At 35.9% G+C, this 17,595-nt stretch overlaps 1 protein-coding gene across 3 annotated transcripts in view; it reads right to left on the bottom strand.

Moving 5' to 3' along the window:
- PCNX1 (pecanex 1) overlaps positions 1 to 17,595 on the bottom strand; it is a 207,043-nt gene that overhangs the window by 71,984 nt on the left and 117,464 nt on the right. For all 3 annotated transcript variants that reach the window (XM_030812783.1, XM_030812792.1, XM_030812798.1), the window contains 7 exons: positions 16,782 to 16,953; positions 16,188 to 16,298; positions 14,267 to 14,358; positions 9,551 to 9,660; positions 9,044 to 9,149; positions 7,079 to 7,171; positions 137 to 287 (listed from right to left, as the gene is read on the bottom strand). In XM_030812783.1, the coding sequence (XP_030668643.1) occupies positions 137 to 287; positions 7,079 to 7,171; positions 9,044 to 9,149; positions 9,551 to 9,660; positions 14,267 to 14,358; positions 16,188 to 16,298; positions 16,782 to 16,953 (835 nt within the window). The remainder of the gene's footprint in view (positions 1 to 136; positions 288 to 7,078; positions 7,172 to 9,043; positions 9,150 to 9,550; positions 9,661 to 14,266; positions 14,359 to 16,187; positions 16,299 to 16,781; positions 16,954 to 17,595) is intronic.

Below are 17,595 nucleotides of genomic sequence, written 5' to 3'. Positions count from 1 at the left end.
TAACAGCTTCAAACTTAAGCAAAAGAAACACAAGCCAAATGTTCTGTGATGATACTCATTTAACTCAGTCATCTATCAATACAGCAAAGGGAAAAACTCATAGTATTAAAAAGAAAAGTGCCAACGAAATACTTACTTCGAACTTCATATTGATTATACTCTAGTGTCTTTAGCAGAGGATGAGAGAAACAGTGCCATGGTAGCTGTTTTCTAACTTGAGGCAGCACATAATGGGTTATAAAACCCACAAAGCCAACCAATGTATACAACACATACTTAAGGGCAGGCTAAAAAAAATAATAAAAGTGATAAAATTAGGAGGGATTTTGAGACTCATTGTAGAAATTCTAATTTGTCAGTTCAATTTTCCATCTGATAATGGACAACGTCCATTTTAGAATATAAGAACTAAACATTTTTCTACAGTTAACATTTCTAAATTATGTAGTTTGGTTGAAAGTTAGTGACTACTCACGTATCACAGATATTTTGAAATGGGTTAACTACTTTCTCTGGTGTCTTACACTATTGTATAATGAGAGAGTGGCCTAAGGTGTATTGCCTATTACATGAATGTTCTATGAGATGTTCAGGGCAATGTATTAAATTGTTTTCAGTAGCAGAGATAATGGGGTAAGGTGGGGTCCACCCGCAGCAGTTGGCTGCATGCACTGGTTCACAGTACACGGCTTAGCACACGGCTGTGTGGCTGTCCCACAGCATGGAGGCCCCAGTGCCCTGCAGCCGCTGGCTTTGGTCACTGTGGTGGTGTCATCTATAACCATCACTGACCTGTTCATCACAGTCAGCAAGAGCCCAGTATCTCCACTGCTACCCTTCAAGCTTAGTAGGAGGGTCATCTGTTCCTTCCTGGATTGCATCACCAATCACAACAAGGCCTAAAAGCTTGATGCATACCTGTGCAAGTGCACAGGACAGAGACCATTTGTGACTATGAAGGTTGTGGCAAGACCTTCAACAGGGATTGCCATCTGAGCTGCCATATCCTGATTCATACTGGAGAAAAGTCATTTGTTAGAAAGATCTATGCATCTTAAAATTTTTCTTCCCTGCTACCACCAATAGCCAAGTGTGCCAACTGGAGACCAAAGGACCAGCCTGCCCAGACCCAACATCACAGGCACCCATGTATGCCAACCCATAGGCCAAGGACTAGCACGCCCAAGCCACTGCAGCCATTACTGGTACCTGAGGACCAGCCTGCCTAGCATCTGTATCCCTAGCAATGCCTCACCACAGCCTCTATTAACAAATGCAGCCTAAGTCACTAAGGAATTCACAGACATCACTATCACTGATTACAGCCAAAGAAATCATATGGAGAGTACACTACCATGCACAACCAGAATCAAAGCCAAAGCATCCTGTCCAATCAACACTATAGATATATCTAAAGGAAACAGTCTTTCTTTCCAAACAACAATCCATACAATTGGAAAAACTGTTGTATCAGATGTGCAGATATCAATGTAAGGACACAAGAAACATGAAAAAGCAAGAAAATGTAACACCTCCAAAGAAACATAATAATTTTCCAGTAACAGATACCAAAGAAAAGGAAATCTATGAAATGTCTGAAAAAGAATTCAAAATAATGATATGAAGGAAACTCAGTGAGATACAAGAGAACGCATATGAATAATACAAAGAAATCAGGAAAACAATTCATGACCTAAATGAGAAACTCAACAAAGCGATACATCATAAAAGGGAACCAAACAGAAATTCTGGAACCGAAGAATTCAACAAATAAAATAAAAAATATAAGCAAGAACTTCAACAATAGATTAGATCTAGCAGGAGAAAGAATTTCTCAACTTTAAGATGGATCTTAAAAAAACAAACCAACCAACCAACCCCAGCAAGGAAGGAAGGAAGGAAGGAAGGAAGGAAGGAAGGAAGGAAGGAAGGAAGGAAAGAAGGTAGGGAGGGAGGAAGGGAAAAGCTCACATGATATATGTGACACCGCAAAAATGACCAAATATTTAAATTTTGGAGTTTCTAGAAGAAATGGCAAAGGCATAGAAAGCCTATTTAAGGAAATAATAGCTGAAAATTTCCCAAGTCTTAGAGGAAATACAGACATCTAGATACAGGAAGCACAAAGTTTCCAAATACAATTCACCCAGTAAGGTCCTTTCCAAGGCACATTATAGTCAAACTGTCAAAAGTCAAAGACAAAAAGAGAATTCTGAAAACATCAAGAGAAAAGGGTTAAGTTACATACAAGGAAACCCCCATTAGACTAACATCTAATTTCTCAGTAGAAACCTCACAAGCCAGAAGACAATGAGGTGACACATTCGAAATGCTGAAAGAAAAAAACTCTAAAGCTAAAAATACTATATCAAGAAAAGCTTTATCCTTCAAAAATGAAGGAGAAATAACATCTTTACCAAAAAGCAAAGACTAAGAGAATTTATTACCACTAGACTGGCTCTACAAGAAATTATTGAGTCCTATAATTAGAAGCAGAAGGATGATATCTACCATCATGAAAACACATGGAAGGATAAAAACACTGGTAAAGAAGATAAACAAATGTTTTTTTTAAAGTCAAATGTTATTACTACAAAAAAAAAAACAATCAAATTGAGTTAACAATAAAAGAGGAAGAAAGGAACAAAGGATATATAAAACATTCAGAAAACAATGAACAAAATGATGGGAGTATGCCTTCACCTAGCAAAAAAACCCTGAATGTAAATGGCTTAAATTCCCCAGTTAAAAGATATAGACTGTCCAGATGTGTATCCTGATGTCAACAAAAATAAATAAATAAAAATACACTCTGATTATTTTTTTTTTTTTTAAAACAGCCAATTATATGCTGACTACCGGAAACTAACTTCACCTGTAAACACACACATAGATTGAAAGGGAAGAAATTTAAAAATATATTCTAGGCATATAGAAACCAAAAGCATGCTGGCGGAGCTATACTTGTATCAGACAAAATAAACTGCAAGTCAAAAGACATGAAAAGAGACAAAGAAGGTTGTTATATAATAATAAAGGGATCAATTCAGAAAAGGGTATAACAACTATAAACATATATGCACCCTACACCAGAGCACCCAGATACATAAGGCAAATATTATTAAAGCTAATGCGATAGACCCCAATAGAATAATAGTTGGGAACATCAACACCTCAATTTCAACATTGTACAGATCACCTAGACAGAAAATCGACAAAGAAATATCAGACTTAGTCTGCACTACAGAACAAATGGACCTAGCAGACATTTATGTCATCCAATAGCTGCAGAATATACACTGTCCTCATTAACACATGGGACATTCTCCAAGACAGACTATATGTTATGCAACGAAACAAGTCTCAACAAATTTTTAAAAATTGAAATCATATAAAGTTATCTTCTCAGACCATGATGAAATAAAACTAAAAATAAATAACAAGAGGAACTTTGGAAACTGTACAATTAAATGGACATTAAACAATGTGCTCCTGAACAAACACTGGGTCAATGAAGAAACTGAAAATAAAATTTAAAAATTTCCAATACAAATGAAAATACAACATACTAAAACCTATGGAATACAGCAAAAGCAATGCTAAAGGAAAGTGTATAGTATAGTATAGTATAGTATAGTATAGTACAGTATAGTATAGTACAGTACAGTACAGTATAGTAGCAATAAATGCCTCCTTCAAAAAAGTAGAAAGAGTTCAAACAACCTCATGATGTACCTCAAGGAACTAGTAAGAAAGGTAAGAGCAGAAATAAATGAAATTAAAATGAAGAAACAATACAGAAGATCGAGGAACCAAAAAGTTGGCATTTTGAAAAGATAAATAAAATTGACATACCTTTAGCCAGAAAAAGAAAGAAAGACCCAAATAAATAAAATCAGAGATGAAAAAGGAGATATAACAACTAATAGCGCAAAAATTCAGAGTATCATTAGTGGCTACTATGAGCAACTATATGCGAATAAATTGGAAAATCTAGAGAAAATGGATTAATTCCTAAACACATACGACCTAACAAGATTGAACAACGAAGAAATACAAAAGTTGAACAGACCAATAACAAGTAAAAAGATCAAAGCCATAATAAAAAGTCACCCAGTAAAGAAAAGCCCAGGACCAGATGGCTTCACTGCTGGGAATATAAATTAGTACAACCACTATGGAGAACAGTTTGGAAGTTCCTGAGAAAACTAAACATAGAGTTAACATATTATCCAGCAATCCCAATGCTGGATATGCACTCAAAAGAAATCAATTTTAGTCAGGAGATCGAGACCACGGTGAAACCCCGTCTCTACTAAAAATACAAAAAATTAGCCGGGCGCGGTGGCGGGCGCCTGTAGTCTCAGCTACTCGGAGAGGCTGAGGCAGGAGAATGGCGTGAACCTGGGAGGCAGAGCTTGCAGTGAGCCGAGATTGCGCCACTGCACTCCAGCCTGGGCGACAGAGCGAGACTCCGTCTCAAAAAAAAAAAAAAAAAAGAAATCAATTTTATTGAAGGGATATCTGTACTCAATGTTTGTTGCAGCACTGTTCATATTAGCCAAGATTTGGAGGCAACCTAAGTGTCCATCAACAGATGAATGAATGGGTAAAGAAAATGTGGTACATATACACAATGGAGTACTATTCAGCCATAAAAAAGAATGAGATTTTGTCATTTGCTATACCATGGATGGAACTGGAGGTCATTATGTTAAGTGAAATAAGCCTAGTACACAAAGACAAACTTCACATGTTCTCACTTATTTGTGGGAGCTAAAAATTAAAACAAATGAACTCATGGAAATAGAAAGTGGAAGGAAAGATGGTTATCAGAGACTGGGAAGGGTAGTAGGGGTGGTGGGGGGAGGTAGCAATGGTTAATGGGTACAAAAAGTAGTAGAAAGAATGAATAAGATCTAGTATTTGATAGCACAACAGGGTAACTATAGTCAATGCTCATTTAATTGTACATTAAAAATAACTAAGAGTATAACTGGATCATAACACAAAGAACAAATGCTTGAGGGAATGAATACCCCATTTACTATGTGATTATTACACCCCATTTACCATGTGATTATAACACACTGCATGCCTGTATCAAAGTATCTCATGTACCCCATAAAAATACACACGCATTATGAAAAAAATGAAGAATGTCTAGAATAATGGCTAAAATTTTCCAAATTTAATGAAAACTGTAAAACACAGATTCAATAAACCCCAAGAACAAAGACATGAAGAAAACTATGTGAAGGTACATCACAATCAAATTTCTAAAAACTAGTGATAAAAAGATAATCTTTAAGCAGTACAGAAAAAAAGTTATCTACATAGGAATAAATTCAGTCAGAAGCAACAAAAGGGAGAAGACAGTGGGGCAACATCTTCACGTACTAAAAGAGAAAAAACCTGTCATCTTAGAATTTTATACCCAATGAAGTATCTTTCAATACCAATGGTGAAATAAGGACTTATTCAGAGCTACAAAAGCCAAGGAAAGTTGCAGATTTTCACTACAAGAAATGTCCTAGGACAGCAAGAAAAGGGGATTTTAAACTGGAGAGGAGGCAGGGTGCAGTGGCTCACACCTGTAATCCTAGCACTTTGGGAGGCCAAGGCAGGAGGATCACTTGAGCTCAGAAGTTCTAGACCAGCCTGGGCAACATAGTGAGACTTCATCCCTAAATAAAAAAGAAATGTCCTAGGAAATCTTTCAAGCAGGAGGAAAAATGACACCAAATGGAAACATGGATACGCACAAAATAATGTAGGGCACTAAACATGGTAATTACATGCCCTACAGATGAAAGAAATAGTCCTTGATGAGCTGTACTTAAGGAACAACACCTAAGAAGCCTTACCCATTACCTGAACCTGATTTAGATAATAACATTCTAGACTTCCAACTGTACTGGAATGAGACTTTTGGGGGTTTTAGGAGAGGGTATGTGCACTTTGCATATAGAAGGGATGTCGATCATGGAGGTCTACTGATGGACTGTGGTAGTCAGCTTCTGAAATGGTTCCCATGATCCTTGCCTCTTGCTTTTTATACTTGAGTATATTCTCTTCTCACAACGTACCAGGGTTAGTCTATGCACAACAGAATATGGAAGAAATGGTGGCATGTCATTTCCAATACCAGATTATAAAAGAGTACAGCTCCTGTCTTGGGCTTTCTCTCTCAAGGACCACTTGCTCCGGGGGAAACCAGCAGCCATTCTGTGAGTACAGTTAGGCAGCCTATGGTGAGGACCATATGGAGGGGAACTGAGGTCTCCAGCCAATAGTCGGAAGGAACTGAGGCATGTAAACAGTGAACCTCAGATGATTTTAGCATCATGAAAGATCCTGAGCTAGAAGCATCCAGCAAAGCCACTCCCAGATTCATAACCCAGAGAAATCATGAGAAAATAAATATTTGTTGATAAAAAAACAAATAAAAAGTCATGTATTTCAGCACTACGGACAAACATTAAAATCAAATCAGAAATAAGTCCAAACAAAGTTATAGTCACGTGCTGCTTAACAACAGGATACGTTATGAGAAATGTGTGGTTAGGCAATGTTATCATCGTGCAAACATCACAGTGTACTTACATAGATAGACAAGATAGTATAGCCTACTATCACTGAGGCTATGTGGTAGAGCCTATTGCTCTTAAGCTACAAAAATGTATAGCATGTTACTGTACTGAATACTGTAGGCAACTGTAACACAATGGCAAATATTTGTGTATCTAAACATATACAGGCTGGGTGAAGTAGCTCACATCTGTAATTCCAGCACTTTGGGAGACTGGGGCAGGAGAACTGCTTGAGCCCAGGAGTTTGAGAACAGCTTGGGCAACACAACAAGACTCAGTTTCTACAAAAAAAGAAAAAAAAATCTTTAAATTAGCCTGCTGTGGTGGTGTACATCTGTAGTCCTAGCTACGTGGGAGGATCACTTGAGCCCAGGGGTTTAAGGTTACAATGAACTGTGATCACAACACTGCACTCCAGCCTGGGTGACAGAGTGAGACCCTGTCTCAAACAAACAAATAAATAAAAGGAGAAAATGATTCCTTACCTGTAATACTGTGAAGACTGTGCTTACATGAATAGCAAAATACAGCACACCAATTACAATGCATACTACCAGGTCAGACTGTAATCGCTCACTCTGTGGGGAAAAAAAAGAATTATGAAACAATTACATAAAATTTTTAAAAATCTTTTTCCTTTATTCCCAATTGGCAAAGTTTAAGAATTAATTTTTTGCCTGGCTAGCTCAGTCAGTATTAAAGAAAAAAAAAAAAAAGAAGTTTTCACTGATACTTTAACACTTCTAGATTCTCTCTCTCTCTAAGATGGAGTGCAGTGGGACAATTTCGGCTCACTGCAACCTCCACCTCCTGGGTTCAAGCGATTCTCCTGCCTCAGCCTCCCAAGTAGCTGGACATGCCAACACACCCCACTATACCCGGCTAATATTTTGTATTTTTAGTAGAGACAGGGTTTCACCATGTTGGCCAGGCTGATCTCGAACTCCTGATCTCAAGTGATATGCCCATCTTGGCCTCCCAAAGTGCTGGGATTACAGGTGTGAGCCACCACACCTGGCCACACTTCTAGATTTCTTACACATAATAATTAACCACAAAAAATCTTATTTTCTTCCTCAGTTTCCTCATATTTTGGCTTTGACACTGTAATACCAAGGAAATTCAACAACGTATCTAGTTCTGCATGCCATATAACATATTGCAATAAAGTCTTTTAGAATGAGGATTTTATTCCCCCATTGGTAAGTTTTACTTTCACATATGGGGAAAGGAAATAAGGTACCTTAAGTTACTGTAATTTTTTGTTTGTTTGTTTTTGAGACAGGGTCTCACTATGTTGCCCAGGAGTGTCTATTCACAGGTATAGTCATTGCACACTAGAGCTCAGAACTCTTGGGCTCAGGGGATCCTCCAGCCTTAGTCTCCCAAGTAGCTGAACTACAGGCACACAGCACCACTCCCGACCACAGTGTCATTTATAGGAGTGTATCTCTTTGGATATTTTATATTTTCATTGGTCTTTTGACATGTGAAAACTGTGTGCTTAAGTGCTATTTTACTTACTAGATTTTGGTTCTATCAGTGGTTATAGAAAAACCAGAAACCTCTTGATATCTTTGGTCATCAACTGACCTCTTAGATTTATGCTTATAAGCCAGATTCAGAATATCCTACTATACGTAACATGAAACATCCTCTGCCAACATGGAAACTAAAGTTAGAAAAAAGTCATTCTAATATCTTGATATAGTTTTGTATTTCTAAAGTTTCTGAAAAAAATACGTGAACAGGTCAAGTGCACTGAAAGTAAATGCGTCTAATTCAACATCTATATAAATTCAGTCTTTTGCAAAGGAAAATGACCTAAAACTGAGAAAAAAGATTTTGTTTTATTCCACAGACACAAATTTACAGAATTCATTTTTCAAATAATTACTAAAAGAATAAAAGCAACATTATAATTCACCAAATTAGAAAATTTTAAAAATTATTGCATTTACTTAAGTACATTAATACAGGTTATTGTTCTCTCCTTCAGCCTAGAATACACACACAGTTTTCAGATTGGCCTTGAGAAATAAAACAACCTAAAAGACTAATAAATGACTTAAAAAGAAATATTTTTTTCAACAACAAGATGAACAACAACAAAAAAATCAATCTAATTTGTGTTAATGCTAATCTTTCAGATCCTAGTCTAAATCAAATAGGAGTAAAAATTCTATGCCCAACGAAATGACTTAATTTCACCTGACCTAAAAATAAATGTTTAGTATTCTGTTCTACACACAAACCAAGTCTGAGGAATGAGCATTTCTTACATGTTAATATTTGGAATAAAGACAATCAACAATGTACGACGAATCCTATAAATTATAATTATACATTTTTCTCCAGTTACTAATGACTTTCAAAAAGTGTTCCTCATATACCATGATCAACTGTCTAAGATTTAAGTCTTTTAGGTGATTCTAAATGTTAAAACTTACAACAGAATTTCTAAGTTTTTCAGGCAGTGGATCTTTTACTTCAGATAGAGGGTCTTCTGGATTTTTCTCTTCTGTTTTTGGAAAAATCTTGGATTGCACTAAAGAGCTTTATGTGAAGAAAAAAAAGGAAAAAAAACAGAAAATACACAGATAATCTGAAAACCAGTAATTCAAACGGGCAATGAAGTTTGTGATAGAAAACCAAATGATTCGAGTACATTTAATCATTACCAAATGAGAAATTCTAAAATGTTTAGGATACCATAAATAAGCATACAGTGAAAATATTTTTATTAAAACATAGTTCCAATAACTGGGAAGGAAAACACTAATATTCTCAGCCAACCTGATTAGAATAACCCAAAATTAATACATTTTGAAACTTAATACAGATTAGGCCAAAGCACTTTGGAAAGGCATTGGGAAAAAGAGATCTTTAAAGTTATTTGGAGAAAACACCAACTTACTTAAATTTCTTTTAATTCAATAACAATTGAGTTCACTTACAAAAGTACAGATGGATCACTGCTTTGTCGGCTGAGATGGTAAGACACTGCCACTAATAAACCACAAAAAATGGAGAAAAGTACTGGAATATGCTGGCCGTCCCAAGAATCCTATGGAAAAATGAATTTAACAGAATAATATGCTTCTAATTTATAATACATCACATAATCCTTTTATGTCAGTATTTTGGAAAAAGACAATGAACTTAAATTCAACAAAAGTTTTTAGCCATGTTATTAATTGCATTTTATTACAGAAAAATTTAGATTTATTACTTTCTGATGAGCTAGAATCTGGCCACTAGATGCCTTTGGTACTAAAGCTACAGATGTTTTTGGGGGGAGGGCACTAAAGCTCTACTCATACATGAGGAATAATTTGCTTTTGATGCATGAGGCTATCAATTCTTTCACATTTTAAGTGCTATTAAGTTTGTAGTAAACTGTGTTCCTTTTGGAAGAATAAGATGTCTTGGTATAGTAAATTTTAGGTACAATAATAGAGTAGGAAAAGACAACACATGATACATTAGGCAAAAGAAAAGTCTGACATTTGGTGTGTTACTTTCTTGATGCCTTTGCCCATGTAATAAACTACTATGTCCTCCACAGCACTGAGCAGGCATTCAGTAACTGTTTTCTGAATGAATGACTGCATATACCCAGAAGGAAATACTACAAAGGCTATCTTCCAAAGCCAACCACACATGTGGTCACTCCATGTGAGCTCTGCTCATTGTAGCATCTCTGGAGCCTATCAGCATGATACCTGGCAGAGAGTGGGCAATACGCTAACTGGAACAGGTAACAGTTCTTAAGTATGTCCTGTGAGGTAGACACTACTCTAATCCTTCACTGTTCTCTGGAGATTCAGAAAGGAAACACGGTAACCCAAATGGCAGTTTTTAATACAACTTGCCTTTTTCCCACTTAAAAGTAGATTTGGGAATTGTTTCACATCATAACACAGACATTTTATTTTTTTAATAGCTACATCAAAACCTTATCATCATATTGAACACTGTGTAGAGCTGCATCCTTAGATCTTTGTATTTCCCAAATAATTTTTACAATAACCTTGAAAATATGTACTATTACCCCCTAATTTATAGATGAGAAAACTAAGGCACAGAAGAGGGTTTAAGTAATTTGTCCAGTTAAGTGGCACAGCCAGAAAGTGAACTCTTGATATCTCTGAATGTACTGAAAATAAAGTTAATATCTTAAGAGCTTGAGAATGAAAGGGAGATAAATATACACGAAAGCAAAGTATAGGAGGAAACAAAAGATATGAAGGAAGAGCATTTACACAGTGATAATAAAGCAAACACATCAGGTATATGAGGGAGACAAGAGAGGCTACTTGTGCAGTGCAGGCTGGGGTGAGAGAAAGTAAGTCAAGCCTCTGGGAGACCCTCTCTTGAGCGACCCGCTTTCTCAGCATGAGGAAACTTTCTCTCTCTCTCTCTCTCCTTGTCTATTAATCTTTCCACTCCTAAACCCACTCCTTGTGTGTGTCCGTGTCTTGAATTCTTTCTTGGCAAGAGACAATGAACCACAGTGCCTAGAAAGAGCCAGGAAGTTTGCCTTTGAGGAGTTCCGCCTGTGGTACCAGTTTGCTCTGTCCCTGATGGCTGCCGGAAAATCTGCTTGTGCTGTGAAGGTGCTGAAACAGTGTATCTACCTGAAGCCAGATGATGCCACCATCCCTCTCCTTGCTGCCAAGCTATGCATGGGCTCCCTGCACTGGTTGGAAGAGGCTGAGAAGTTTCCCAAAAATGTCGTTGATGTGAGAGAGAAAACATCAGAGTTCAAGGCCAAAGGCCACTTAGCTCTGGGGCTCATGTACAGACGTGAGCACGACCTACTGACGGTGAGAGACGTCCCACCCACAGAGCTGCTGAGCTGCAGAGCTGGGCTGCCTAAGTCTATACTGCAGGATTACCACAGTTCCCTTCTGTCTCAGGAGGTTGAAGCTGGGGCATTCTGTGTGCTGTCCTGTGGGGCCCTAGGTGCTGCTGTCCTCTTTGTTTGGTCTGGTGGGAGAATGGGAGGGCAGGAAGGAAGGTCCTGTGCCAGGGCTTCTGGACCTTGTTTTCAGGTGCATTATGCTGTTGGTGCACTGGGCACCTTGCTGGGCTTTGAGGGATGATTTGCTCACTCAGCCTTGCACCTGTACCTGTCCCAGCACTTGGCCTGGGGTCCCCCATGCCAAGTGCTAGGAAGGGATGTTGGATTTGAGGTATAACAATGTAGACGAGTCAGGGTCAGACACTTCCAGGGAGCTTCCCTTGACTGGTCAGGAAATGCCCCTTCTCCATTTGCACATTTTAATTCGCAGATACGTACATGTGCAGTGTAGCGGCTCACCAGACACCCAGGGCTCTTGGACGCAGTGATTTTGGGTGTGCTTAGAGTTTTTGTGGAAGGGCTTCTGGCTAAGAAAAAAGTATTGTATACTTGGTGAAGTTTTCAGTGATGTTTGCAGAAAGTTTAAATTAACAACCTTTTTCTGAACTGTTACTATTCTTTAATAATGTTAAATATAACACAAATGTAAAAAAAAATCTCAGAAACAAATGGATAACTTAATGAATTTGGATTAGTATAAGGCAAAATATCCTTATAACCATCACCCTGCTCAGGACCTCATTTATAATGATGAGGGAAGGAATATGGGAGACAAAAGCCATAAATTCCTGGACATAAGCAGGGAATTTGGCTTTGAGCTGCTTAATGGCCAAGGAAAATTTTAAAAATAACACTGGTTATACGGGGAAAAAACAAAAAGCCAAAACCAAAATGCATTCCAGATTTCTTAGGAAAACAAACAAGAACTGGCTGTCATCAAGATTTAAAAGAAACATCTTGATTGAGTCTTTACAGAAGGGACACTAAACAAAGCACTGAAGGACATCAACATGACAGCCCCATGATAAAGGGACCGCCGTTTTCTTACACACACTCTTGGAAGGCGCCTCTCTGCAAATGGCAGGCATAATGCTGAAGGGAAACGTGGGCAAGGAAATCCTAGAGGTGGCCAGACAGCCTGGTCCAAACATGCAGCTCTCGGACAGTTTAACCTAATCTAGGGACGTAAACTAGAATACTCTGAGGAATAAACGGACCACATGCATTCTAAACTAGCTTCTAAAAAAAAAGAAAGAAAGTCAAGCCTCCAACTTTCATAAAGGGCAGTCCACGGGTTCTGCTGAAGATGTCAGAAAATACAAGAAGCAGAAATGAAAGGTAGATCTATGGAGGTAAATGCCAAAAAGAATCAGTTAAAAATAGTAAGTTTGAGGAAGGTAAAACAGGTTAGGAGATTGCTGTTCTTGCTATAAGTCTTGTAAAACTATTTGACGCTGTGATATATGAATGTACAACTTTGATAAAAATTAAAACTAAAACAAACAAACAAAAAACTAAAATATCCAGCACAACCACTTTGGAAAACTGTTAATTCCATTTCTAGGTATTTACCCAAGAGAAATGAATACACATGTCCACAAAAAGACTTGCAAGATGATGTTCACAGCAGGCTTATTCATAATATTCCTCAACTAGAAACAACTCAAATGAGCATCTCTAACACAGCAGGTAAACTGTGATATAGTCATACAATGTGGGTAAGAAGAAATTAAAACTAAATGATCCAGCCTTTGCTTACCTTTCTAGCCTTAGAGGAATGACCTTAGATGTCATGTTTCCTCATGTACCCAAACCTCCAGAAATTCCAAATCATTTGCCATTTCCTTTACACAACACATTTTCTTTACAAGTCCATGGGTCTTCATTTCTTGTTTCAATTAGCTAATGCCTATTTGATCTTCAAAATCTGATTATATCACCTTCCTAGAAAATTGTCTTTAATCCCTTTTGGCAGAATAAAGTAGTCTTAATTTGTATACCCACAGAACTGTTTTCATAACCTTCGTTACGCTGTACTGAACATGTTGGCTGACTTGTTAATCGTAGCTAACCTACAAGCTCCTTCAAAGCAGAAAATGGTTTAGCATAGTACCTGGTACACATAAATGCTCTATAAATGCTACTTAAATGAGGCAAGGAAGGATCTGTGAGTCACTTGTCATAGTCCTTTCAACCCTACCATTCTCTGATTGTCTTGCACTAGTCGCCAAACAAAAAACAAAAATAAACCACAAGTATGCATGAGGAGCTGAAAGCTGTCTATAAAAATTTTTAAATTTTTATGTTTACAACTTGTCGACAATCTTTTAAAGGAAAGTTCATAAGGCTCATCCAGATCTTCTAACCCGATAATGATGTTAAATTTCAGTATATTACTTTTTATTAGCATGTATCTTAAATTGCAGTCCTTGAACTTGTTTTTATAAGTTTAAAAAAACTAACATGAAAAGTAGTTAAGTTCTTAACTAGAATTTTAAAATTGATTTCATATTCTATAATTATTATGCCTACCCTTATACCAGATGAGCCTAGTTTTCAATAATCTGTTTCTAATATTAACCTATGACTACTGCAGGAAAAATAATTTTCTTTTAGTAATGGTTAACTATTAAACTGCTTTCAAATTCAAAGTAGTTGAGAATGAGAATAATGTTTAACATATGAAGACTATGAAAATTAATGCTAAGTGGCACCAGGGGAAGAAATCATTATTAGTTGATTTTAAAACAACCTTCATATAGAAATCTAGCCTTAAAGACAAAACATACTATAATTTATTGCTCACCTTTAAAGCTCCATAACATAATCCATACAATAAGGCTACTGCAACAACGCTACAGATAAAACTGTAAAGTGCTGCAAGCAGGCTTGTAGTGGCTAGACAGGAAAAGAAAAAGGTAAGAAATATTTTATAAAAATATAAGAAAAAAATTAAAAAGTCACTGAAAAGCATTTAAAATATTATAATGTCAATTATCATTAAATATCTACTAATCTGAATTTCAAAAATTCAGTTACTTCATTCAGTTTCTTTCAAAAAGATTTTGACATGACAGAGATTTGCTATCCTGAATCTTTGTTATGAGATAAAATATATTCATCTTGGAAGTAATAAACATTTATATGTAGTTAAGAAAAAATTTTACCTGTATTATGCTTCAAGAATATATCTTATATTAACAAAAAATGTGGAAAAATGAAGTTTTCAGAGGCCTGAACAGGAAATGGAGATGTATTAAGTGTTCACTGAAAAATATTTATCTATGTAAACAGAACCTGTGTTACCCACAGAAGTAAATCTGTATTCCCACGTGTTAATTTTCAGAAAAAAAGTGTATATCTAATTGCTAACAGTAACAACAACAAAATAGATAATTTAGATCTAATAATAGATACTTTAGACACCGTAGATCTAATTGCTAACAATAGCAACAACAATGAAATAGATAATTACTAATATTCCAATGGGAGTTATTAGTAATAAGGAATACGGGATGGCTAAGATATCTAGACTTTATTTTTAAAACATGGGTAACAGATTTTCTTTAGTAGTAATTTCATAATAATAATCATAAAAGAAATCTACAGAAATAATTCCTTATGAGATATCAGAAACCTAATACCTTGAGTTAAGTTTGTAAATTATAGTATGACAAAAGCTCATTATCATAAATTACCTACACTAAGCCCTCCCCATAGTATTTAGGGTAATATAACACGAGTAATAGTCCCTAAATATTCAAACTGTCTTCTACCCATTAAGCCATGCTGATTGATGAAACCAGTTCTGTCTTAATTCACACCCCTTCAAAAAATTTTCAAAACATTAAAAATTCTCTAGTATGATATACGGCAACATAGAAAAAACTCAGTTTCTATTTAAAATTAAAGCCGTAATATCGACAGTTTATCAGCAGAGAGGATTTCAATGCATATGCTTGGAAAATAAATGAGGCCCGAAAATGTGAAACGTGTAGAGAAATGAACTATAAAGTTACAGTAATTTCTTTCCCTTTCATTTTCTCTAGTTGCAAACTCATCTTTCAGTAAAATTTTAAATGGTTAAACTAAATAATGGTATATTTTAACCACGGTGTATGCTGATATGATTATTTTCAAGTTCTACAAACCATTATCTATTCTGGGGTAATATGGAAATAGATTTTCTAAGTATATCAATTCATAGCCACATATTCTACTCAATGAACAGAGACAGTTCTTAAAAACTTATTTATTAGTAAAATGGTTTTAGATTCTGGTTTTGGTGTTACCATTCTAAGGATAAAACAAGGCTCTGAAACCAAATATGAAGACCTACTAAATGCACGTAATAGTTTAAAATCCAAATATAATGCTAAGTATCAAACCTCAATCTACTCAGGATAGATGATCTTTTACAAATACCTCTTAAGTATATATAGGTTCCATGTAAATTCACTATAACTTTTAGTTGCAGACATTATTTTATAACTTCTTACACATATGCTTCATTATATCTGGCTCTTTCTCTAAAGTAGCAGACTTGACTATTTTTTCCTACCCACAAATTAATTGTTTCCCAGTCTTCAATTACTTAATGTCTTTTTTTTTTTTTCTAATTTCAAGCCTGAAGTGAAAACTGGAAAAGCATTTTAATGGTCAGTTTATTACTTCATGATCTATAAAGGTAATACTGTAATCTATAATTTTTATAAAGAAGTACTCACCATTACCACCAAAAATATGAATATCCAATTGTTCACAAAGGTACATTACAAATGTATTCACCTGAGGCAGGAGACCAATGAAAAACACTATTGGGAAACAGAGTGTAAACACTATAAAAAGAAAGAAAAGTATATTTTAAAATATTATACTGTATCCATTCTTGTGTCCACTGAGAGGTCATAATTTTTAAAAATCCCAAATTAACATAAACTACTAAGCAATTTTTAAAAGACAGTATTTTAAATGATACCTCTCAACGTAATTGCTTGGGTAGTAAATAACATCTTTTCAATCATAAACAATACTTTTTAAAGTTATTTCAACCATTTTCACATAATAGAAACCTAAGATAACAAAATCAAAAAAACTTCTCCATTATATCTACTCCAAGAACAAAAGAATTACTATAATATTTGTCCATCATTAGCTTTATTCACTCGTAATAGTCCTATCACTTTGTTCCTCAGAGCAGGTAACAGTAAAATAAGCTTATTAAAAACTATTTAAAGCTGTATAACTGATATATTTATCAGTAAAATGCTGATATACAAATAAATTAATTTTAAGATTAGAGATATTTTAAGATGACTCACCTATAACTAAATCCCTGGCTGATATAAACACCAGTGGATTGGTGAAAGTTATTCCATATAATTTGAACTTGGTTGCAGTCAGGTTTCTGCTACCATAATCCAAGAGCCAAATAAGACCACAACATATGCAGAAATAAACTGGTCTACTGTAGGCAATGATACGATTATGACCCTGAAAATGATATTTTTTAAAAGTCAGTTTAGTTAATTTTAAGTCACAACTACTGAGATCACTGATGGCTTTATTCTAAGGATTCAAAATTTTTCCACATGGAAGCCAGATTTCTGACAATCACGGAAAGGATTAACAAATACAGAAAGGAGGAAAAATAACAGAATGAACTCTGAGATACTGGACTGAAACAGAAGTATCAGTGTGAAGTTTTGTGTTTTTTATTGTTTGTTTATTTTTTTGAGACAGGGTCTCACTCTGTCGCCCAGACTGGAATGCAGTAGAGCGCTCACAGCTCACTGCAGCCTCAACCGCCTGAGCTCAAGTGATCCTCCCGCCTCAGCCTTCCAAGTAGCTGGGACCATAGGCACACATCACTGTGCCTGTTTAATTTTTTTAGAGATGGAGTTTCGCCATGTTGCCCAGGCTGGTCTCAAACTCCTGGTCTCAACTGATCTGCCCACATTGGGCTCCCACAGTCTCATTATTTTTAATATGCATATAAATAGATATAGGAATAGGTAATATATATGTATATATGTGTGTATATATGTACATACATACATACACTTCCTAGCTTTATCCACTAAGAGGACCTAGATGCAATGAGATTCTACCAATAATGATTACTAGCAACCAGAT

This window comes from Nomascus leucogenys, chromosome 1a (genome assembly GCF_006542625.1).
Source record: "Nomascus leucogenys isolate Asia chromosome 1a, Asia_NLE_v1, whole genome shotgun sequence".
In the NCBI taxonomy this organism is placed as follows: domain Eukaryota; kingdom Metazoa; phylum Chordata; class Mammalia; order Primates; family Hylobatidae; genus Nomascus; species Nomascus leucogenys.
This window is presented reverse-complemented; position numbering and strand designations above follow the sequence as displayed.